The sequence below is a fragment of the Musa acuminata genome, chromosome BXJ3-4 (assembly GCF_036884655.1).
Source record: "Musa acuminata AAA Group cultivar baxijiao chromosome BXJ3-4, Cavendish_Baxijiao_AAA, whole genome shotgun sequence".
Lineage (NCBI taxonomy): Eukaryota > Viridiplantae > Streptophyta > Magnoliopsida > Zingiberales > Musaceae > Musa > Musa acuminata.
Genome location: NC_088352.1, coordinates 7,234,089 through 7,259,910, shown reverse-complemented (window position 1 = coordinate 7,259,910; position 25,822 = coordinate 7,234,089). Strand labels below are relative to the sequence as shown.

Below are 25,822 nucleotides of genomic sequence, written 5' to 3'. Positions count from 1 at the left end.
TGAGATAATTGTAAACAATTCTATGCTCATTAGACAACTGTTGCTGAACCCTATCCACATGGGCAATACAATGACTTTCTACACTTCAGTCAAATACATGTCCCTGTATCTTAGCAACCAACAAAAACAATTTTGGATGCTAATACTAGAATAGCTTTGTCCATCTTTAGATTCACACTTTGAACATGCACTTCACAACCTTACAAGTACAACTAATTTGAGGCTAAAGTAGATCCAAACACTTGTATCCTTCTCTATCAGAGACACTGTTCAAAAGAGAACTGTGCAATCAGGCAGTTATTAGATACTGAGACTCTGAGAGTAACAAAGTAAATGCAATTGAGGCAGTGCCGCAATCTACACTACCTTCTCATATATTTATGTTATAATTGACATCTACAATCTGTAACTCATCTTTCGAAACTGCTTCCCACAAAACTTGACTGCTGATTATGCTGGCATAAACATATCACATGGGAGTCTTATTTGTCAAGAACAAAAGCAAGAATATCAATCACTTTGATGCCCCATTTCCAGTGAATACACAAGCAGCCCACACACCATAAGACTTCTTTTGTTGCCGTGACAACTTCAGAGAAGATTTCAGCATTTCCACCAACCTTTGTTCCATTTCTACAAAGTAACAAGGTGTTTATGCACAGGTTACTCTTCCAAGCTTTTCTATTTATGCAATTAGTAGCCAACAAATCCCCTTAATATGGTTACCATGTTCATCCATTCTGTTGTTGATTATCCTTTGAACATATCTTTTGCTGAGGTTGCTTTGGAAAGAAGAGAATAGTCAAGAGAACACATACACCAAGGCCAACAACACCATCAAATGGATGCAGAGGATGAGTACTAATTAACCAAGGAGGAGTTCCAAGTTTGTATCTGATTAAGCCACCAGTTTGCAAAGTAAAATTGGTAAACATTATCCCAGAGCGTATTCCAATTGGGACATAGATTTTATCCTGAGATCTTTGCTTAATTCCAAAAAGTGCCAAAGATAATAGCAAGAAACCTGGTACTGAAGGGAGGGACCTGTAATTTGAAAAATGAAAAATTAATATATCCTAACAGTTAGGCATCACATTATAAGAAACACCAAAAAGAACTTTAAAAAGTATCCCTAATAAGGACGGCAGGAATCTTTCAATACTGCAAAGAGATGTTGAATTTAGTAGCCAAAAATTATAGGGAGTTCATAGATTATTTGCTTGACCATGAGTTTGTTGTAAGATTAAGGTGGAAGAAAAGCTATGCATCCTCACTTCTGGATATACCAGGAGCGCATCATATTTATTCCATGAAGTTCTAGTTTTAATTAATAATATAATCCAATCTGGCAAGATGAGAAACTCTCCATTTTTTTGTTTCTTGCATAATATGTTACGGTTAGAGTAGCACTGTGACAAATTAGTTGCTCTTTTGTGAGATAAATGATGAGTCAAGGGAAAAAACAAGATTAGAAATTCAGAAATTACAATAAGCAAAAGAGGTCACTGAATACAGACAATCAGAGCATACCCATGAATTAGAGAAAAAGCAATGCCCGATATCACGATAGCACGGTAGTACCCAAGATCAACAGCGACTTCTTCCAGAAGCCATGACCTAAATAACAATTCCTCAGCAAGAGCAATACCAGCTGCTGTTATAATCCCTCGAACACCTTTAAGTAGCATGTTGACAAATGATTTCAGCAACAATACAGGATCAGCCCGAAACAAAGGGGAAAATGAAGGGCAAGCGAGGCTTGCATATCCAAGTAACCCATTTATGGAATGTACAGACATCACAATTGCCATTCCTCCAACCAAACCTTTCATAAAACCAAGGGCCTGCAGAAAAGCAGCTAATTTAGTAACTACTGAGATCTTCATAGCTGAAGTGAGATTGCCCTAAAACCAATTTATTTAAATACAAAAAGAAGAAGAGAATGAGCATTGACTAATCATGATGGTAACTGTAATACATTGCACCTACCAGCAACCACAATGGGAAGGAGTAAAAAAAAAAAGCATGAACTATTAACCACCTTTCAACCATCTCATTTCTACTTGCATGGCCAATTAAGGACAAATAATGAATTAGCATGCCAATATGAAAATACAGGGCCCATAAAGTGGGCTGGGAAAGAACAAAGCAAGGTTCGTAATACCGTACCATATCGGTATTTCGATCTGGGCTCGGTACTGGTACAGTATGGTGTACCGAGCGGTACACCCAGGTGCACCAAATACTATGGGCTGCTACAGTGCATTGCTACAGTGTACTGGTGCACTGTACTGTTACTATAACAGTGCACTGAAACAGTACTGTACTGTTGTAGTGTTACAGTGCACTGCTACAGTCGGATCGGTACATACCGCCCGTACCAGGCGGTACAATTCGATATAACAGACCTTGGAACAAAGTAATATTATCCTGAGAAAATCATGATTTTACCAGAATTATAAGAAATGGCAGAAATATATAATTACATAATTCTGTTGTAAGCTATAATGTGAAAGGATTATAGAGCTTGTACCCTGGGTGCTGTGAAATCCAGTCCATATTGTTCAAGGGGATTGTCATATCCTCGTATTCTTTTACCCCAAAGTACAACAAGGATCATACTAGAAGCATAGAGACCTAAAACACAAGCATATTCAGCAAATTTATTTGATGTCCTCGTTGTCCAACTCTGCACAAGCATCGGAAGCAGGGGGACCACCACTGGAGACCATAATACAAGAGCCATGCAGCCAAACCAGATAACCCTACAGAAAAAGCGTGACCAATATTATAGTCTGAAAACATTTTCATAGCAATCAGGACAAATTGGAGCAACGAGATGTCAAGTAACATGTGATAACAAACATAATCATTCAACTTTAAAGAGAAGACATCTTGAGAAACTAACCCTGATATTTCTTTGTTCAAATCTTTTGTGAAGCAAAAGCAAATTTTTCTGAGATAAACCTCAAGAAAGCATCAAACAATCTATTATAACAATTCTTTACAACAAAACAAAAAAAAGAGGTAAGTTGTTCCTCAAAAGAGAAGCAGCAGTTTGAGTAGAAAATAAACATCTGACCATTACAATGATTTCCTGCTTAGGTCATTACAATTTACAATAGAAGAAAATGTCTCACACTCTGCTGAATAATTGTATCTTTCAAGCTTCCCACCAAATGCATTGTTTTCTACCCATAAGTTTAAAACTAAAATTACTGAATATATGAAGATATAGGCATTTTGTGACACCCAGGTTTATCTCACATCAGGTGTTGGAGGAACATTGGATTTGGGAAGAGAATTGAATGGTTAATAACGTTAGATGGGTCTATTACTATTAATCTGGATTTAAACATCTTGCATCATATGGTTCAATTTCAATAAGTTAATGAATCAATTATCCAATTAAACCGAATCATGACTAGTGGAAAGGATCAAATCAATTGCAAAACCAGTACTAGCCATAGCGAAGGACCCAAATAGGAAATAACTTTCCATGAATGGGACTAGAGGCACGTCAAGGCATGTAGCCACCAGCAGACCAAAGCTCACAACCCCTACAAGGATGATTATGAACTATGGTATGGACTTTGATGAGGACATCAAATATTAAATGGAAGAGATTATAACATCCTAATTTAGTCCCATCTTAAGAATTAAGTTGGTTTATATGGCCAAATATATGTACTACTATTAGCTTGGGTCTATTCTTTTTGGGTTATGATTGAAGCTCATCAAGCTAGGAGGTAAGTGATCCCATTGGTTAGATCATAACAAATAGTATTAGAGTACACATAGTACTAAGCTTGATAAGGGACCTAAGTAGGAAAGTACTCATGGAGAGAGATGCACAGTACAATATAGTGCAACCACGACATCACATGCCCTACTATGATGATTTTGGGGAGATGTAACCCCCTAGTTTGGTCCCACATCGAATGTGGGAGGACAATATAGTACAACCATTAACCTGAACTTGAATATGACATGGTTCAAATTTATCAAGTTAATTGATCAATTATCACACTGGGTTGGGTTGTGACAAATATTATCCGAACGAACCTGGTACTAGATGTGATGAAGGACCTAATAGGAAAGATCTACCCATGAGTGAAGCTGGGCACATCACTGTTTATCTGGGCCTCATGTGTCCTAGGAGGATTCTGAACTATATGTCAGTTCAGGTTTTGAAGATAATGTCAAGGCTAAAAATGAAGAAATTATGATTTCTCATTTTAGTCCCAAATTAGAAATAAGAAAATTATCATAGGCCTAGATGAGTCTACTACAATTAACTCTCTTCATCAAGCCTTAGATGGGGGAGATTATGACATTCCAATTTAATTCCACATCAAAAATAGGAGAATTCTTATGAGCCTACATAGGGCTAAGCAAGTCCAACATTATTAACTCAGACAACAACATTTTAGGCTAATGATTCAAGCTCATCAAGTTGATAGATCAGTCATCTATCAGACTAAATCATGATAAATGGTATTAGAATAGACTTAATACTAAACACTGTGAGAGGCCTAAGTAGGAGAGAACTACCTGTAGATGGGACTGGAGGTATATCTTGACCTGGACCAACCATTGAGCTCATACCTCACATGCCCTAGGATGATCCTGGGGGGATTGTGACACGCTAGTGTAGTCTGGAAGGAGAATTGAGTTAATTTATAGAATTAAGTGGGTCAACTACCATCCATGTAACTAGGGCTCATCAGGTTAATGAGTTGGTTAGGTTATCCCATTGGTTGGTTTGTGATAGTTTTCTCCAATGATGCAGATAAACACCATATTAAAAGTCAGCTTTCATGATTGCAGCAAAATGTTTGCCTATCTTTATGTACATTCCAATACTCTGTAAATGACAAACCATAAGTGAGAACTTGCTCAGTTAAGTTGCATTGCATACCGCAGTGGCACAAACCTGCTAAACAAATGTATTCATTACCTTCTCCACTGCAATGTAAAATCCATGTAATGACTAAATAAGTTTAGTCTTGCATGTTGAGTATGTCATCGGAAGTAATAAAGATGGTTGGGAGAAAAAGGACTAACCTCTGCAACAAGGGGCGCTCGGAAATACGCAAAAATGAGATAAGCCTGTCGGTCAAGCTCATAGCACCACGTATACCACCCCACAGCAAAGCAATTTTACCAACTAATCTCAACAGTCCACCCTTTTGTCCTAGTTCTGCTAGAACAGTGACCAGCCTTTACATGTTTAACAAAGACAAGTGCAGGGTAACGTCAACAAGAGAGAACAAATCCAAAAGAGAGAAAAAAATGAGAATAATGTAAACGAACCCACCTTTCCTGATCCACTTCCCCATCATCCTTCATAGGTACTACAGGTCCAGCAATAGACATTGCCTTCTCGGCTAGGTTGCACATTATATTAGTTGGGATCTTCTCATGTGTTGCCACCTCAGGCCTATCATGCTCCTCATTTTGAGAGTCCTTCTCGATAGTTTCCCTCGAAGGAACTTCCATTGCTTGACCGTTACTGTAGGTGTCCCTCTGCTGAAGATTTAAGATAAGCCATTCAATTCATGAGCAGTTAAGCATCTCATGGATCTAACGAAGAACAGTCTCTACTAAACTCAAAATGCAAGCATTTAAGTTTCTCATGAATCTAACTAAAAATCAGTTTCTAGTAGAACTAAAGAATAAAGCATAAATCACAGACCTCATGTATCTAACAGAAATTGCAAAATTTTAGTAAAATAAGAAATTTGTAGTAAAATAAGAATAAGTATGATAATGCACATTCCTAACTCCTAAGTACCCTCCAAGCTAGTGTTTATATGAGAAGTAAAATGGATGGAACATTGCTTCATTAAACAGACATTTTAGAAAGACATAATCTAAAGTGTGGATCAGGGAAGAAGAATGAGTTTTTCTGAATATCGAGATAAAGACAACCTCTTTCCTAAGCTTTCTTCTGCTCAAAAGACCAAATTGGTGACCACCTAATTATTAAAAACATGGGCAGAAACAGAAAAGAATGGAACAATGAAATAAAAAAAAAGAGTTATGGTTTCGCAAAGTAAAGCTGGCACAAATAAATATTGGGATTGTCTGTGCAGACATTATGGTCAATCACCTTTTGTTCCCATTTTCTGGTTCTTTGCACAAGCTAATAAACCAAGCCAAGATGAAAGCAGTCATAAAGAATTCAGCAGAACCATTATCAATGATGTGATATAATTAATTATGATAGAAACCTCATGAAATAAAAACAACACTATTTTGAACAGTGTCATGGCTAATAAAATTTTCTTGAAAAACAACCATCAATAAGAAACTACCACACATGAATAGAATGATAAGATGTATGAGGATAAAAAGATCTGGTTAATGATACAATGGCAACCAGTATATGGTTATCTGAAGAGAAACAATGAGCAAAAAAGGAAAAGAAGAACAATATAAAATGTCAGCCAATTGTAGTAAAGAAATATTCCAAAACCATAAGCAGACCCAAAATTTCACTTGCAAAATTAATCTGAATTTTTGATGAAAAATAAATAAAATTCTACAGTAATAATCAACATCCTACTAATGGGAAGTTACCCATGATGGGCTTGAGACCATGAATAACAGAGAAATGGATACAAAAATAATAATCCAGCACAAGCATATGCTACTATGCTGATCTGGAAGCACTACTTAAGAACAACAGTTACAAGAGATACAAAGCAGAATGGTTGGATAAACCAACATATACATAACATTTAGGATTATAAATTATTTAGTCAAGCATTCATCAAAGGCCAAAAGGGAAAATTATAACAAGGTGGAAAGAAGGACCTTCTGTTAGTAGCACAAGTGTACATAAGCATTATAGGAGTTTCTCACTAGATCAAGCTTGAATTTGAAGTTTTTTCCAGAATTAACCAGGATAATAAAGAATGAGATCTAAAAATCCCAAACATAAAAAGGAAGCATGTATAACTGAAATATTGACTGCTAAAACAAGCAAACGGTTCAAGTGTAGCAAGGGGGAAAAGGAAACATGGTATTAATGAAGCTTCAGCCTAGACACTAATGTGTGTTCCTAGATTCATCAACCTACAAACAGTATAAGATTGAGCTGACTAAATGAAAAAAAATTCACCATTTATTTTCGTTGTGGATCATCCTGACAAACCATGTAAAGAATTTAAAAAAACAGTTATAAGGTATCTTTAAAACAAGATTTAACCACAGAGAACAATGATAGCCCAGGAAAGATGCAAGAACAACAAAAATGATCATTACATAAATTTCTTAAGAAGAAGTAAATTTCTGTTTTTTCTTCAACAATAAATATGTTTAAATGACACAGTAAGTATGATCGCTCTGTAAGTTGCTCAGGAGAAGTAAGCCGACAATTTAATAAAAAACAGGAAAGCAAGAGAGAACTTCCACAGAATGCAGTAATGGAGAAATGAAGGTCCCAAATATTCATATTTCACCTGATGGTGTGCTAATAAAGCGGTTGCACCCAAGGCAGCTGTAACAGCTCCAATCATGACTCCATCATCATTGTAACTAACTTTGGCAAGATTTTGGTTCCCACTAACTGAGTCATCGTGAGCATGAACTTTCTCGTCATCATGAAGTTCATTCTTGGTGTTAACATCTTTGACTGAAAGTGTCTCCTGAACATTCCCAGCTTGCTCAATATCTTTGATCTGGTCACCATCACGTGAGGCAGCAATTTTGAAGTGCTTTCTCAAAGATGCCAAGAGTGAACCAACAATTACACCAACTGGAAGGATCTTCTTCAACTGGCTGGTTTCCTCAACTGCAGAAGATATTATTTTGACTGTGCGTTCTCCTTCTATTGTACCAAACTTTACCAATGTTAGGTGATTAACCTCTGTAAGCAGTCTCAAATTTAAATGATTGTCCAGAACAACTGCTTGGATTATTGCATCAGCAACTTGTTTCATGTCATCTACAAGAACCCTTTCCATTTCCTTCAAATTAGAAGTGCTCAATCTACGACCAACTTCAACTTTCAGAGCATCAAGTAAACTGTCCCTAACTAAGCAGAATGCCGCCTCTTCCTTTGCATTATAACCACCTTTCATATCACATATTCCAGTTAATTGTTGTTCAAATTCGGGAAATTCTGAATTCAAAATTACATACGATGTCTCAATAGAGTTGTCTGTATCACCGTGTTTTACTGAGTTATGATGACTTTCATTGTACCCACTGATAATTTGGTTTTTCCAGCCTTCACCCAGGTTATTATGGAAAGTTCCTGCTTGGTCTAGCATTTTCCACTGACCTTTTTCTGGGTCAAGGAATAAATCAGTAGTTGAATCTAAATCAGATGGTTTTAGTCTTGGGAACTGAGAATAAAGATATTTCTGCAGGTATGCTTCAAATGGTGAGCCCCAATAGTAAGGTTTAATAGCTATATGTGACGGACAATTTTGTACAGGACCAAATTTACCAACACTGTTATTCTTTAAGGAATTAAATCCTAAAGTACTTACTTCAGAATTTCCAATACTATCTTCTGCAGATGATTTGAGGATATCAGCAACCAAATTTTCTCCCAATTTATTTTCCACAACCTCCTTAGACTGAGTATCTTTCTGATTTAAATGGCTATCAAGATACTTAGATGACGGACTTACATCTGACCCTTCACTTGATCTATTGTTTCTGTGCTCTACCCTCCCGTGATTGTCTTTGTTGACGGTAGGCAAGCCAGGTGATAGAGTTTGAGACTCCTCATCCTTACTTCTCTTCATTTCATCATCATCTCTTTCGTTGCTATTCTTCTCTAATTGATCAATCATATTCTCTAATACTCCAAAGACACTGTTAACTGCCAACTGAGTAGAGTCATCAAATCCAGTCAAGGCATCTAATGCTTGAGTAACACTGATAGAAGGGGTCTCAGAAGAAGAATGTTGTGGAGAATTTTCAATCAATTTTGTAGAATTATGCAAATTTTGACGCAAATATTGAGGACTTTTGTCTTCATTCTTCTGTAGTTCATTGGATTCTTGTGGCATAATCTGGTGATCTGATGCTGACATGCCTGATGAAAGTGACTCTTCTTCAGCATTAGATACAGAAATTGAGATAAGTTGCTCCTCAGTATGAGATGATTTTTTCCCTTCACTATTATGGACATGACATCGATTATTCAGATCTTTATCATCTTCATTGTGCCTATCAGATATTCCTTGGTTTTGACTAATCTTCTGCTGCTCAGCAGCAGTTTCATCTACCATATAACCTGACCTTTCCAAATTAATATCTTGGCTTGGTTCATATCCAGCTTCAAGCATTCCGGGAGATTGAGAGGTTCTCTGTTCTGAGGTTTTAATGCTTTCTGGCATACTGTTTCTGGCTGAATTTAACTCTGCTGTATCACCTTGCACTTTCTCCTCATGGTCAACACCTGAATTGCTCTCATTATCTCCTCTATTAACTATCGAAATTTCTTGCATTGAATCCTGGATCCTTGACTTCACTTTTGATGTAACATTAGGTATCCAATCAATTCTATTGAGCCCTTCAAGATTCAATTTTGTACCCTGAGTTTGCAAAATTTCGGTTACAGCACTTGTAAGTTTTCCACGTACATCGACTGGCACAGCTCCTTGAAGAGCTCTCAAGAGATTTTCTCCTCGTCCAACAGCGGAAAGAACCTAAAGTAATATAGAAGAATGTTTAATTATATTAAAATAAACCAAGTACACCCCACAAAGAACAGAGAGACAACCAACAAATACAATTGGAACTCGCACAAAGATTTGAGTAAGCGCAAGTGATTTTACCATAAAAAACTGCAGTAATTTCTAGACAATAACTTTCATGTTTGGTTGATCACCAGAATAATGAGAACAAGCAATAAATATGTCTAGACCATTTTAGACATTGTATGAGTGCATCAAATAGCTATAATACATTGCCTTAAAAGCAGGATATTTTCATGTGCAACTAAGAGTCACTGGACAAGTATGGCAGAAAACTATTGCATAATAGAATAAAAGAACAAGAAATGCATCACTCCATCATTGGATAAAAGTTTGAAGTAATGCTACTCATCAGCTTAATTATAAGTAAATTAAATAATTAAAATGGATACAAGCTACAAGATTGAGAGTTGGAACCCTTACGATGTTGTCCCTGTGTGTGTACAGCAGAACTGAATGCATTTTGTGATGGTTAAGACAATCTCAAAACTTCACTCAAGCTAAAAGACAAATTCTCAGTACAAGTGCTCTAATATTAACAAGCTTCTCCAGTTTTATCTTTCTTGTATGTTGTAACATCTAGAAGTATCATCTATCTGGTTATGTATCACTCCTTACATGTTCATGAAGCATCAATGTAACTATTAACATCTCAAAGAAACATACGTCAAGATGGGTTTCCATTGAGCACCAAGAAGATGGACTTATTATGTTATTCTAGCAATGCTAAGTGAAAATAATTCAATAATCTGATGGTTTCATAACTCAGGTGAAACTAATTAAACATGTATGATCAAGATAACTTTAATAAGACAGATATCTACACGATGGATCTTCCACATGCTGCATGAGTTCAACAATACTTCTCCCATACGACGCAAAACCTTCAAGTCAATTCGTTCCTAGACTTGGTAATTTGACAAAACAACCGAGTCAACTCAAGAACTTCTCTTTTTTAATGAATTTAAGTAAAATGCCAAACCAAATATTTACTCTACATCTAGCAATCCCCAGACTAATATGAGTGAAAAAGCTACATGCTGCAGTTAGCCATGTATCAGTAAATTAAATTTGTACTGTGATCAGATAGATATTTGAACTCTCACAATATGTGATCTACACAAGATGGAAGCATCAAGCTGCTACACACTTCATGAGTTCCATAAGACTTACCAATCCAAGGTACGATTCATAAATGTAAAATCATTAAGTCAATTCAACCTTTTACAAGGAAAAGTGACAAGTTTAACTGCAAACAACTGAGTCAATTCAAGCACTTTTTTCCTTTCGTTGTTTACAGTTTCAAGGCACAAACTGTAGTTCACTCTAGATCTAGTAACCTGGAGCTTAAACTCACAAGCTAGTGGTGGACATAGCCACAGCTCCAATAATGCATGGTAAAAACTGAATAATTTAGAATGTGTTTTTGCACTTAAAAGTATATACCTTCTTCTTTTGTTCATCATCAAGCATGCTGGGCATAGTAATATCAAGCATATTCATGACAACCGCTGCAGTCTGTAAAACCTTGTTTCCTTCATCATCTCCTTCATTTATGGCATTAGCTGCACTTTCATTCTTGAAATCGATAATACTTCTGCTATTTTTTGTTCCCTCATTATCTGCGCTCTTTATTTGCTGTAACTTGCTTCTTGCATCCAAGTTATCATCAGCTTCACCTTGAACTGCAGCATCATTTTGTTTAAGTGCAAAATCAACAGAATCATTGAGAAATCCATTTACAGGACTTGGTTGGGAAAGCTTCCCATAAGTTTGTCTATCTGCACTCTTATGGCTTATATACAGTCCAGAGGAATTATGACTCCCTTTCACATCACTTGAGATACTCTTCTCTGGTGTTCTGTCATCAATAAATGCCAAACCTTTTGAAGGATTGATGGCGACATCAACATCTTTTAAAAGAGGATGACGGCCTTTCAAAAGTGCAAATTCCACTGCTGATATCCACTGCACAGATTACATGCAGAATCATGAAAAAAGAAAACTGCTATAACTATTAGAGTTGTGTACGTGACTACATATTTACTTAATCAAGTAGACAAGTACCATTACAAACTTTCAACACAGATTATGATAATTGAGTGCTGATAATGGAAATAGTGTTCTGTAGCAATAGTTATTTATCCATCGAGATAAGCTTTCTGGATATCATTTTTTATTTAGAAACATAAATTTAAAGTAATAGGTAATAACTCAAGCCTGAAACTACACAGGTCTTGAACTCATAAGGGAGTATTGAGAAGCAGCCATTAGATTGAGAATGAGTTATGTAGTATCTACAATCTAATCATGTTCCTTATGGGACTAATTGGAGCTTTACAATCTACATCATTCAAATCCCTGACATTCTCATTAAGACCATTGGATCATCAAGAACAACATAGATGGTATGGATTCCAAGGGTATCATAAGCCCATTATGCTAATTCTATTGTCCTTCATCATGCACGTACTGTAGGTTCTAATGTGGCCCACAAACCAAAAACATATCAGCATTTTAACATCACGTTTATCATGATCCAAGTAGCCTGATAGCCCAATTGCTCATATAAATATGATTAAGAATGGGACCGAAGTGCTTAAGTCTTTAGTAGTAGGTCAATTAAAGCCGAATGTTGACGTCTAGTGACAGCGTATGAGGACTATCAAGTTTTGTTTGTGTTAACCTGTATTAACTCAGAATTCAGATCAACAACCAGAAGTTAAAGATTACCTCAATAGCAAGACGTTGGCACCAAAGAATAGCAGAATTATTTGTTGTGATACCAGTTGATGACAAGTAAGAACAAAGAAGCAGGCTTGTAAATGGATTTTCTGCTATCGAACCACGTGGAATAGAGAAAGTTGGTACGCTCCCATCATCACTCTGTAAAGTAGCACCATAAATGGAAAAAAAATCATAAGTTGTATTAAAAAATGCATGGGATGGTACTTGATTTGCAGGAAAAAGAAGGAAGAAGGGGAAAGAGAACATTGAAGATGTAAAAAAAAAGCCTAGCTGGCCCTAGTGTTCAATTGTCTGGCTTGTCTCAGCTTCCTTGGCAATCATTCAAGCTAAAGCTCATGGGAGTCATAATCTACATATTTAGTCTCATCTCAGTAGCCAAATATGCAAAAACCAAAAACTTGAGAGCAGTTGGGCGTCCATAGGAATGTCCTAGGAAGTCGTGTTAAGTTATCCATTGGCAAGCCCTAGAAACTAGATCAGAGTTTTTAACTTTTTTTCTGAAACAACAAATTTGACCTCTCACAGATGAGCTGAACTACTTGTTAGCAATCTGGTTAGCTTGCTACCATAAATACTGGCATATCAAACTGTTATAATGTTCCTTCCTCTTTATATTTGAATCCTTTACACCTATCTATATCCTTTATCTACCCCCTTTCTCTTTTAATCTGCTGTAACAAATTGGTCTTGACTTTCAATGAACATAGATCTGAAAATTCACCAGATTGTGACTACAAAATCTTCTTTTCTTGAAATATAACTTAATTAATCACCCTAAAGCTGATTTGACCCATAAAACTGTGAATATAAATTTGCATAGACAATGGTTTATGATAATCAACACTTAACAGTACCCAAAAATTCTAATACCATTTAATGCAAAGTAACCAACACAGGGGTAACATGGTCTACCACATTAGTAGCTGAATGACACATGAATACATAGGACACTGAAATTGTTGGCACTAAGATTACTCCAACACAATCAGAATTCTACCTAAGGTCAACTTAGACCCTACTCTTAAAAGTCAACTCCTCAACTGACCAATAACATCAGAATAATCTTCTTATTTTTCTCTGCAACAGGCCAGCAAGACAAGTTAACACCTCACTTTTATTTTCTCAACATTTTAGGATTCTCATAGCTAGTAATCCCCACAGACTAGGGGAACCATATCCCAGATTATAACTTACAAGAAGCCTCGCAAATAGTTAATTGTAAGCAAAGTACAATAGATTGTTACAACAAATCAAACACATGAAGAAAGCAACATTTTCTCATACCAAAAATCTGTTCAACACATTATATTACTTATTTGGATATGAACAACTATCGTCATTAATGAGCCTTTGGGACAAGACATGATGCAACTGCTTGCTATGAGCCACATGATCTAATTATATAAATTATTGACAAAAAGGTATGAAGTAAATAACAAAATTCTTCCATCATTCAATTTATCCTAAGGTGACAGAGTAGTTCATAACAACCAAGATTTGAAATATCGTACCGTATCGGCGTTTCGACATTCGCTTGGTACGGTACGATACAATATACCGAGCAATATACCGTTCGATATACCGCTCGGTGTGTGTGTGTGTGTGTGTGGTACTGATACAATATACCGAGCAGTATACCGTTCGGTATACCGCTCGGTGTGTGTGTGTGTGTAATTCGACGACATCGCCTCTCTCTTCTCCCCAGGCTCGATCATTTATATATATATAATATTTTTTATATATAAAATATTTTTATAAAAGGCGACACGACGTCGCCTTTAATATATATATATATATATATATTCTTCTCCGTAACGAGCGGTCCGTGTACCGATCAGCGGACTGTCATGGACTTAGATAGTTTTGCCTAAGTCGTGTGGCACCCTTGCGTATTGGTCCGCAAAGGTCAACCTCCCCGAATATATATATATATATATATATATATATATATATATATATATATATATATATATATATATATATATATATATATATATATATATATATATATATTCTTCTCCGTAACGGGCGGTCCGTATTCCGATCAACGAACTGTCATGAACTTAGCTAGTTTTGCCTAAGTCGTGTGGCACCCTTGCGTATCCGTCCGCAAAGGTCAGCCTCCCCGAAACCTCCCATGGTCCCTTAGGACTTACAAAAGAGAAAATGAGTTACAAAAAGCGCCTCACTCAAGATCCACAAGCAAACATCTCAGAAAACACTTCATAGCCAATGCAAATTACAAACAGACTTTACAAGCTCTAAACGGTTGTACAACAAAGGGTCAAAATGGTCCACTACAGACCGAAATCTCTCATAAGTGTCCACATGACACAACCTTTATTTACAAGCCTAAAACGACCACCAAACCAAACTAAAATGGGACTATTAAGCCTTCGTCATCCCTTTACATGCTGTGCAAAGCATAAACACACCAAAAAACGCAGACATACATAAGCATTACATCAAACATTCTGTTTACAATTTTGTCCGTGACATTCTCCCCCACTTATTCCTTCAACGTCCTCGTCGAAGCCTTTACCGACACTACAACTCCTCGCCTTTGCTAAGTCTTTAATCTTCTGCTCCAGCTGCAATGTGCCTCTTGGCTCCCAACTGCTCTCCGTTGTTGTTGTTGAGTAGTCGAACTCTTGATCCACCATGCAACTTCAACTCACCAATGACTCTGACTCTAGTGTAGAGCTGGCTGAGTTGTGTTGATCCATGTTGGTTCCTACGGATCCTTCAGATGAAGGAAAAGACCATCCTTACTATGCGTCAGTCTCTCAAATGTCTCATGCTGCTTGAACTGGGTGGATGCTTATTGGAGCTTTGACGAGCATCGCCTCGCAAACTTTTGAAGTTTTTTGGTCCTTCCTCCATAAAATTTGTCCATCAACTCTTCTTTCACCTAGTTGTCTCTTCCAAGTAGGTTCACATCACTTCTGCTTTCGATTGACATTTCGTTGGGAAATGAAGCGGACAATCTACTCTCAGTAGCACTGATCACTGTTGGTGAGGATTTGACAACTATTGTCTTCCATTATCTTCAAAGGATCTTTGAACCTGTGCAGAACTCCTCTACTGGATAAATAAGAGAATTGACTCGGTTTCACCCATTCTATTAAGAGTTGATAAGGCAAAGGTTACTTGACTTCGCCCGCCTCCTCGAGGGTTATACTCCATGCATCGAGCTGGTTACTAGCCTTCGCTTGCTCTTTGCTCACACTTCTGAAGCACTTGAAGTGTTTGTACTCCTTGTGTTGAGTTAGTTACTGTGATTCACCTTCTCAATGCCATCGAACTTCTGGAATGTAGGAAGTTTTTCACCCCAACTTAGAGTAAGTCTCTAGTAGTTTTGGTCGCCTCTGGGATTGTACCGTCTTCTCCATCAACCCTGTCGCCTACTCCACTGAGTAGCAAAGGTACAACACCGCGTACTGCCTATTTCGTTCCTTGGTTGCGCATTCTTACATGACCTGAAGTCCTACACTTTCGGCTATCTTGATGAGAAGCTCGTTGACACCGATCTTACGAAGTTCCTTGGCCTCTGCCCTTCAACCTTGTCCTGGTACTTGGAGTTTGCCTCTGCATGCTCCACCTCCTCGGCCCCTTTCACGACCAAGTGCTCTCCCTCCATAAGAGCAAGGGATCGATGACTTCACAGAAGTCCCGCCTCTATGGTACCATGGCGCTGCCATGCCCATGACCCTACTATCCGTCACCTCGCATCTACATCCCTTTTCTTCACGATCGGTAGATCTGCCTCTGTCGCACTCCTCTGAGTCCACATCCATTCTAACCGATACTTGGTTTTGGGTAGCTAAGTACCTTTGGACTCGTCGTCGCTTTCTCGCCCTTTTCGACCTCTTGCTTCAACACCTCTGTGTTCTCCTAGCAATTCTCCTTGGTCGATGGAAAGACAGACTACAACTCTCATGCATGGCCTCTGCCATCATGTTGTAGGGTTCGCACCGATTCTGTTCTTCTTAGCTTCCTTCGTAGGAACGTTCACTTACTCGGCCTTGTCCTTTGACTTGTCGGGCTCCCTTAAGCGAATATAGGCTTTGGAGCAGTCCAACTCTCCAGCTGCTTCGATCATACCTCGCATAATCAGGTCCCTCCCATGGGACTCACTGGTACTTGCATTCGAACTTTTCCCTCGAAAGTACACAGCCCCCATATGCTGATGACCAAGGCTTTCATCCGATGCAAAATTCGATGCACGCACAGAAGACCCGCCTTTGCGGTACCATGGCCTTCACTCCTTGAATCCATAGCCCTTCTTACCATCATGTTTTTCACCGAAGTGGAGTTCCCAGTAGCTCCCGATCATACCTCCGTATGATATAGTCCCTCACGGGATTATATTCGTGTGTATCGCATTGCCACGAACTGTTCCACCACGATCCACTGCACCATGTCATCTCCTGGTGACATCTCCATTGCATTCTGATCATTGTGGGATGAACTCAGATAGTGATCCCTCCATGTGTGGCCTCTACCAACACATCGCAGGGCCTCTTCCACTTTTGATTGTGTTCGCTCCTTTGGCAATCGACCTTCGTCCACCCGCTCTAAGACAGTTCGTCGCATGGTAGCTCCCGAAGTCCCCCGACTTCGTTAAAATTGGTGCATCATTATCTAGATCCTGGGCCTCTGCCCCTACCAGCACAATCTCCGCTGCGCACCGCTCCCTGCATAGCAACTTGAATAGCAACACTGTGGCATAATCTACAAGAGTACCCGCCTCCGTGTGCTCTTACCCCGTGCTAAGGTCTTCTGAACCCAACTTCGCCTCCGCAAGTTGAGTCGTCTCAGTTCCTCCGTCAAATGTTTCTCTAAGGTAGGGTGCATGTGCCTCGAAGCTCCCTTCGTCTTTGGCATCATGCAGGATGAGGGACCCATGGAACGACATGATCCCGCTCTTGCCTCTGCAAGAGTTCATGTCCTTGACCTCTATCCAAGGAAAGCTCTGTGCCTCCGCTCCATATTTCATCTTCTATGCTGGCTCCTTTCATGTGTCTTGGGTACTTCGCCAAGTTACACCCAAGTTATTCCGCTCCTCGTTTTGTATTGAGTTGATGGTGGCCCTCGCACCCACCATTCCACGGGTCAGCCCTCCATTGAGTTCGATCTCCATATCGACTCCAAGTGTGCCTTCATTTGTGTTGTCTTAGGTCGCTCCCCCACTTGATCTCGCAATGCATCCACCAATGCATTCTCTCAAGCGAGATCATGCGATGACTCCTCGCCGCTCGCTCGGTCCGTTGAGCTTTGTAAAGTTGTTTTTGAGGTACTCCTCCTCAATATGTGCGATCCATTGCATTTGGTTCTCCCTTTGAAGAGCCGGGACTTATCCCTCCTGGATATCTATGCCGTTAGAGCAACTTCTCTCTTCGCTTCCTTCTCTTTGAATGTTTCGGAAACCACCATCCCCTTAGACTACTCCGCCTTGCTAAACAAACTGTGCATTGTTCTACCTCCCGCAAACGCACTTGCTAGATTGCAACTCCACGTCAATACAGTCCTCGCTGCACCCCTCAAGGGCTAGCAACATGCTAAACTTGCTACACACTTCAACCTCCTACGGACGTATCATTCTCATACCGAAGAGAAAGTTTCAATGCTCCATGGCGCCGAGCTTCGGCCACCTTGGGATGGCCACGAACATTCCATCGTTCGCATACAAGACCTTACATGAGTACCGAATTCTTCGAGTTAGCAATTCCCCTCACCTCTGTGAGCTTTGCACAACTCTTTCGATCGCTGAACAACCAATTCCGCCTTGCATGGTCTCATCCTTTACCAAGCGTATCGCTTGCCTTGAGCATCATCAAGTATAGTTGCCAACATTGAGCCATAGCTCAAACTCAGTCATCCCAACCTTTGTGCACTACGCATTCTTCCCAGCTTGCTTGTCCTCGTGGTGCCTCTTGCGCGAAGGGTTGGCCATTCCTCTGAATGTCAATCTCAGATGTCCGCTCCTCTGAGCGACTCCATTTCCCTATATCTTCATGCATGTTTTCCCCAAAACAGTCGCGCGTGCTAGCTGTCCTCAATGCAACCCCGCTAGGTCCCCCACATTTGCATGCCAAGTGTTTCTATGAGTTCTTGTCCCACTCTGATACCATATGTCAAGGACTTAGCTAGTTTTGCCTAAGTCATGCGGCACCCTTGCATGTCCGTCCGCAAAGGTCAACCTCCCCGAAATCTCTCATGGTCCCTTAGGACCTACAAAAGAGAAAACGGGTTAGAGAAAGCGTCTCACTCGGAATCCACAAGCAAACATCTCAGAAAACACTTCATAACCAATGCAAATTACAAACAGACTATACAAGCTCTGAACGGTTGCACAACAAAGGGTCAAAATGATCCACTACAGATCGAAATCACTCACAAGTGTCCACATGACACAACCTTTTATTTACAAGCCTAAAACGGCCACCAAACCCAACTAAAATGGGGCTATTAAGCCTTCGTCCGTCCCTCTACATACTGTGCAAAGCATGAACAAACCAAAAGACACGAACATACATAAGCATTACATCAAACATTCTGTTTACAATTTTGTCCGTGATAGGACGGACCGGTACGTACTACCCGGTACGGATGGTATTATTCGAAATTGCATACCTTGATAACAACTATATTTGATGTTGCTATAAATGATATTTGTGCTTGTATGTCAGCAGGATATTGGAGTGGTATATCATGGGATGCTTGTCCGCTACGTACTAACCATTATTATGAAAAAATGGGCATAGGCTGACACAAAGACCAGCTTGCACAAGTGTAGGTCGAGTATTAAACGGAAGACTCTAAGACAAATGGACAAGTGGTAAGAAATCAAGGTAAAAGGGCTTAGAAAACAGAAACAAACAGCTCTGTTTTGGCAGTGGCAAAGACCAGAAAAATGCTGCATGGTACAGTACCAGCTGGTCCAAGGCTGGTTTATGTTCATGACACAGCAGAGTGCTTCTTGTTTGCAAGCAATAAACTGCCATGAACAAAAATCCAAAAGTTTTTACATAATTAATACCAGTAGCACTGGAAAAAAAGCAAACAAGCAAATTATGCTAATGGATATCAGTACCTTAGTTTAGACACACATACGAAGCCCTGAATTTTTAACTATGTGTTCTACATCACACAAAGGTTATACATGAAAGAAACTTAGTATCAGATCATGTAGGTGGGGCTACAGTAAACTGTCTGCATAAAAATGGCAGACTCTGCAACAAAACATTAGTTCTATACATGCCTGTACAAAAAGCACAGGGATCTTAAGATTGCCAATTAACTTCCTTGTGCTGATCTTTGAATAGAAGTCCTCAATAGCATGATACCCATGAGAAACCATTGATATAGCTCCATCAAATTCACGAACAGATTTTGCTGATAAAGCTCTTCCAACATCAAAACCTTTAGCTTTGCCTTGAAAGAGTTCCTGAAAGAATGAATGTAAGTTATCTTTTCCAAGCAATAAACTTGGACCAATGAGAAACTAAACATTTCAGACCATAGTTTTGTATTTCTACAAAGTATGCATAAGGGTTTTTTCCCCTAAAATTATATATGATCACCATTCATCACAAAAAAAGATGCATTCAGGATCATTATTATCTGAAACAAGCAGCTACCTTGTTAGCTCGTAGAATATCTATTAATCCACTTCTAATCTTTTGGTCCAAAGAAACATGATGAGGGAATGACCTTGTAACTTCAGCTAAGTCAAATGGGTTATCTATGCAAACAGCAGCTGTTAGGACAGTTGACTCTCCTACTTCAGAAAGATATTTTGTAAGCATATTTGCACCGTAACCCCAGCCGACACTCATCACTGTTGTCCAGGGTCTTGACATGCTGACAAATCGGACAGCTGTGAAGACATCATCACTGTCAGCAGCTGTAAATAACCTGCAATTATTTTTCAAACTCTTTTACAAAGAATGCACATTTGACATTACAATCAATTACTGAAAAAAAAATCCCTTTTACCAATATTATGTGGCGAAAATTAGTCATATATGGTGTTTTAAGAGTCAAATACAACGGAGGTACCAATGTTATTATTGAGCTAGAAACCTAACTAATCAATGTATCAGAAAAGAACTAATCTGAAACAACTAAAGCACTAAAGAATATCTGCCATCCAACGTGGAGAAGAAAATTATTATACATTTTTTTCTCAATCAGCTAGGTTTAAGCACATAAGAGATGGCACAATGAAACCTTCAAAACAATAAGGCTTTTCTACCAATTTAAACAATGCAAGGTCTGAGCCATCATAATTCCCTTAACAAGATAAAGTTTACAACATATTTCCTGAAACAGAAACTAATTACCTGTTCAACCTTCATATGCCCTTCAAGTTTACATTTGTTAGACATTCCTATTTTTGACATTTGCATTAGGATATAATTATTAGAAAGTCAATAAGCATATGCTTTTCATGTTGATACTATTAAGCAACAAAGTTTTCAACATTTCTGCAGAAACCTATAAAGCATAACATAGTCAAAATTAAAATTTGAAATGCATGGTGGGTTTTAGATAGATATGCTATTCTAACTTGAGTAAATATGCACAGAAAGCAATAGATGACCAAAAACATTCTTCAAAAAAATTTAGAAATTAAATACAAACTTATGAATGCAGTAAGGAAGGTCAATTTGCTGTTGAGAATGTCAGTTTTACTCGATCCATAATATATATATATATATATATATATATATATATATATATATATATATATATATATATATATATATATATATATATAGAAACCAAGGTTTTTAATACTGTTCTGTACTGCCCAGTACGGGCGGTATGTACCGGTCCACCGGTTGACCGGCACGCAAACCGCCCGCTACCGGGCGGTATCAGGAATTTGGCTGTGGTGAGGCGAGGAAGAAGAGGGCGTTCAAACTTCGAAGAAGAGAGAGAAGCATCGAGAAAGAGGACCGCGGAGTCACCGATGCGCCGTCACCAACGTCTCGATGAACTTAAGCCCATCGAACCTTGGTGCGAACTTGTCTACCACACCCTTTCTTGATCCCGATCCAACATCGCCTTCCCTCAACGATCCCGATCCCGATCCCTGTCGATCAATTCATCTGTTGACCAACACGAAAGATTTAATCCCCTATCAAGAACCAAGAGGTAACGGCAAGGAGAGTCGTACTTCTTTGGAGAAGGAGTTGGAGGCGCTGGGATCAAGGGAGGCGACAGCGAGAGCAGCGGAAGAGGCGGTCGCGAGGAAGGCAGCGAAGACCCCGAAACCTTTGTAACCCTTCCGAAGGCCACCTCCGCGAGGAAGGGTTTCTCCTCCCCACCTCCTTGACATAGAAGGCCGCAGCCGAGGCGACGAGGAGAAGGAAGGCTAAGGGTTTGGAGAGAGCATTGGGTGTACCTAAAAATTTTTTTTTTTTAGGCATACCGCTCAGTACACCCTGGCGTACCACTCGGTACCCCGTAATGTACTACATCGATATGATGCGAGATTAAAAACCTTGATATAAACTAATATGATCTTTTTAGCTTTTTTATAGGATCCCAACTATGGACCCAAGTCTTCCACCTGATTATGTATTTTGCGTTCACTTCCCCCAATGCAAAAATCTAAGTAAATAAAGTCTAAGTCAAGGCATTATTGTTCTTTTCATATCAGTCCAACTATCTTGAACTCTATATATATCAAGAATTTGAGGGTCCTACTCTAGTTCACTAACATATGGGCACATTTTCCTTCCCAATAATGATGACAAGATTATTTGAAAGATGTCTTCTAACAATGCCGAAGCAGTAATATTTTTTCATAACTATCATTGTGCCGTGCCTTTTATTTCTTTCCAAATATTTAGATCCTTCATCCTTAAAGGTCAAAATATTTATTTGGTTCACCCTAAACATGTTGCTAAGGAAAAGTTATGGAGAAATGATGTCACTAGTAGCTTCTAGACTTCAAAAAATCCATTTATAGCATACTCCTAAATTCCATGTTTTCCAAGAATATCTAGAAGATTACCTTCCAAATTCCAATATCAAATAATTCCCTATTAGACAAAAACAAACAACATGCTTTTCAAGAGAGTAAACTCATGAAGCAAAACAGTATAAGTTTGCTGCTCTAGTTTCGTCTTAGAAAATAGATGTCCTTGGAAGAAATCTAGTTCTTCTTCCCCACTTCTGCTCAACTATCTGCTCATCAGCCCTCAGTAATCTTTCTTTCATTTTACTAGGAAGATGAAACTGTGGAAATCCAAAAAGGAATAATTTATGAGGACCATCTCAGAATATTTAAATTTAGGCAATAGTAATCTAAAGCATCTTCTATAACCTGTTAATAGACTCATGGTTCACCTTACCGGTTCATACCAATGTACCGATCAGCTATTGGTACAGTACGTACCGAGTTGTACCAAATCATACCAACACATAGGAGCGTATCGATGTACCGCCCATATCGGTCCCTTGTTGGATCAGTACGTGCTGCCCATGCTAAACGGTACACTGTGGTACGGCGAACCTTGAATAGACTTACAATGAACAATTTTGATATAAGAACAGAAGAAACAAAAGGAATTTCATGAATCTCTTGGTCTCAACATTCCTTTTTGAAAGAAAGTGTTGTGTCTAGAGAAAATTCACAACCAATCATAGAGATTTGAACAACAAATGTTGAGATTAAGCATGGATAGGTCTATGCAAAAGTTAATGACTTTTAACTGATTTAACCAGAAAGATTTATGAATAGCAATTTAAAACTTAACATAACAAGAGTTGCAATTTGTTTCAGAGTCTTCTAAAACAACTCTGCATATTCTTTGATAAAGTAACTGTTTTTTCTTTTCCAGTCAAACAAGACAAGCTGATTTTTCTTTAAGAAAATGTATAGTCTAGCCCATCAACTCCTGCCACCACAAGGCCTGGGAAGAAAATCCATCCATTCCCTATCTTTTAGATTTATGATATGACAATTTAGCTTCTAGATGGTTCTGAAATATTTCAACTGATTCCTCAACAATGAATACAGCGATATCAGCCTTTGGCCTTCCACTTATCACCTTTAATCACTTCATATTGCCAACTAGACATATTCTAACAATAGCGCACTCATGGTTTGAAAAGCTTAAAAGCAAGAACTCTGTTTGTAAGATCATGGGGTTGTTCGATTGTCTCTACCATCCTGTTTGTCCATGTTTCACGTCCATGGTGTTAAGTTAGCTATCAACTACGCTTTCTAACTGATAGGGAATATGATGACATCAGCACTGACCTGCTGACTCACCCGACAACCCGCTGCCACCTAGACAATGACATGGGCAGAATAACGCACGCGTCTCCCTTTCCTAGCGGCGAACGGCAGGGTAGCGAACTTGCGCCTCCGGCCAACCGTAGTTTCAGGAAAGGTGGTACAAGCCGATCACTAGGAGCATTAACCCCTGACGGCAAAGCCTGTTTGCCCCCTTTCCGGTCCCTGGCGCAGGCGACCGCCATCCGCTTATCCCGGGCAGGCGCCTACGCTGACAAGCGACGCCCTCGCAATCGTCCTTTACTGACGGCGCACTATAGGGAACCGTACCAACCGACCGTCTGCATAAATGAGCTCCCGAAGGATGTACGTGCCCGTCCTCATCAGTCATCGACCTCCCTTCACCGGCTACTCAGGTATAAAAGCTAATCCCCAAGGTCTGAGCAAGGGACCAACACACAAAAACCCTCCTGTCCCCGCTCCATTCAAAGCTAACTTTACCATCGGAGCGGTCGGGTCGGGAACTCCCATAACACTGACCACTTGTGCAAGATTCCCAACAAAGCCAAGGCACACCTCGGCTCATCCCCAGAACCTCGAGGAAGCCTAGATCACCTGGGCTCGACTCGAAATCGAACTCGGACGTACAAAAAAACACCTCGGGATCGCTTTAGCCAGACCTTCCCCGACTCCAACCACCTCTCATAACCGCCACGTATGCCATCAGAACGAACTTGCACCTTCGGGACAGAATCAAGCCGTGCCGACTCCCCGGTCAACGGCATCATGACAATAACACTAACGGCTTCAGTTTAACATTGGAATTTACTTCATCAGCTTAACTTTGCAGTGCTTGAATTTGTTGCATCAAATAAGTTGAGCTTAGTCAAAGAATTTAACAAATAAGATACCTTGGTGTTGTCACTGGCGAACTGGCACAGCCCCTTGGATTCATAACAATTGGAAAGCAGCCATGTTGGAGGACATCAAACACAAAAGCTCTCACGTTTCTATCCATACTCCCTTCAGTTGTACCTGGTATAATTAGCACTGTCGTGTCCAGTCCATGCTCCATCCCTAACTCCAAATTTACTGGCCAATCCAGTGAGATCACTCCTCCATCGTCGGTCGCCACACAGACCCTCTGGTACTGCATCTTCTTCTCCGGTCCCTCTTCCTCCTTCTTTCTCGCAACAGTCATCCTCCCACGGTCCAGATTCATGTAGTGGCGCTCCTCCGTGAGGAGCTTCTCGTTAACACCATCACCCAAGAACTCGCCGCCATCCTCGAACGATGCTGAGGGGCACCGAAGGAGGACGCTCCTATTGAACGGCGTCGGGCTCGTGAAGATGACCCACTCTCCGACCACGGTATCGACATCAGTTGTTCCCTTCTGCAGTGAAGAGAGGTACAGAGCAGCACCGGCGGCCAAGCCGATCGCAGGAGTGAGGAGGAGGTCAAGGGAGGCCGGGGAGGGGAAGGCGGAGACGAGGTTGCGAACGAGGTCATCGAGCGCGGAGCGGACGCTGAGCTTGGACCGCCGCCGCCGCCTCCGTCGCCGAGTCTGAAGGAGCGCCTCTCGGACCCGAGGGTTCCGTCGAAGAGGCGAGAGGCGGTTGAGGGGGAGAAGAGTCGTCTGGGGATCGAAAAGGGAAGGGATATATCGGAGGATCATGCGTAGATGTCTCTGAAGAGCGAGCTAGGGTTTCGATCCAGCAAAGGAGCTCGAAGAAACCAGAGTTGCTGAACAGCTCGAAGAAACCAGAGAGAGATGGCCGCGGAGAGGCTGGGAAACGGCCGAGGAGAGGGAGGACGAAGAAGAAGATGGCACGTGGAGACGATGAAAACCCCGAAATGACGATATAGCCCTCCTTGGAGTCGTGTTCTTGGCGGCTACGTTTGGTTTGGGCGAGCATATCACCACACCAATATATTAAAATATTATTTTGGACAAATCTACGAGATAAATTTTTTTCATATATTTCAAATGCATCTCTTATCTATTTATTCGTGAATTCTCTAAAAAAAAATTATAACCTTGAGAATATTTTCTTATATGATATCACATCATTATAGATCTATTATCTCACCTTTG

At 39.8% G+C, this 25,822-nt stretch overlaps 1 protein-coding gene across 3 annotated transcripts; it reads right to left on the bottom strand.

Moving 5' to 3' along the window:
* On the bottom strand, positions 1 to 25,614 carry LOC135582812 (uncharacterized). 3 transcript variants are annotated; one of them, XM_065147369.1, is made up of 11 exons: positions 24,639 to 25,614; positions 20,114 to 20,390; positions 19,735 to 19,920; positions 12,456 to 12,608; positions 11,169 to 11,690; positions 7,470 to 9,674; positions 5,321 to 5,532; positions 5,068 to 5,223; positions 2,534 to 2,765; positions 1,531 to 1,844; positions 1 to 1,044 (listed from the first exon to the last, which is right to left on the bottom strand). In XM_065147369.1, exons 1-11 carry the CDS (start codon positions 25,400 to 25,402, stop codon positions 732 to 734), a joined length of 5,334 nt encoding a protein of 1,777 aa, XP_065003441.1. In that variant the 5' UTR covers positions 25,403 to 25,614; the 3' UTR covers positions 1 to 731. The 3 variants fall into 3 exon arrangements, with proteins under 3 accessions (XP_065003441.1, XP_065003442.1, XP_065003443.1); XM_065147370.1 differs by having other exon boundaries at positions 5,321 to 5,529; XM_065147371.1 differs by having other exon boundaries at positions 20,114 to 20,352; positions 24,639 to 24,769.
* Positions 25,615 to 25,822: the final 208 nt, after the last annotated feature.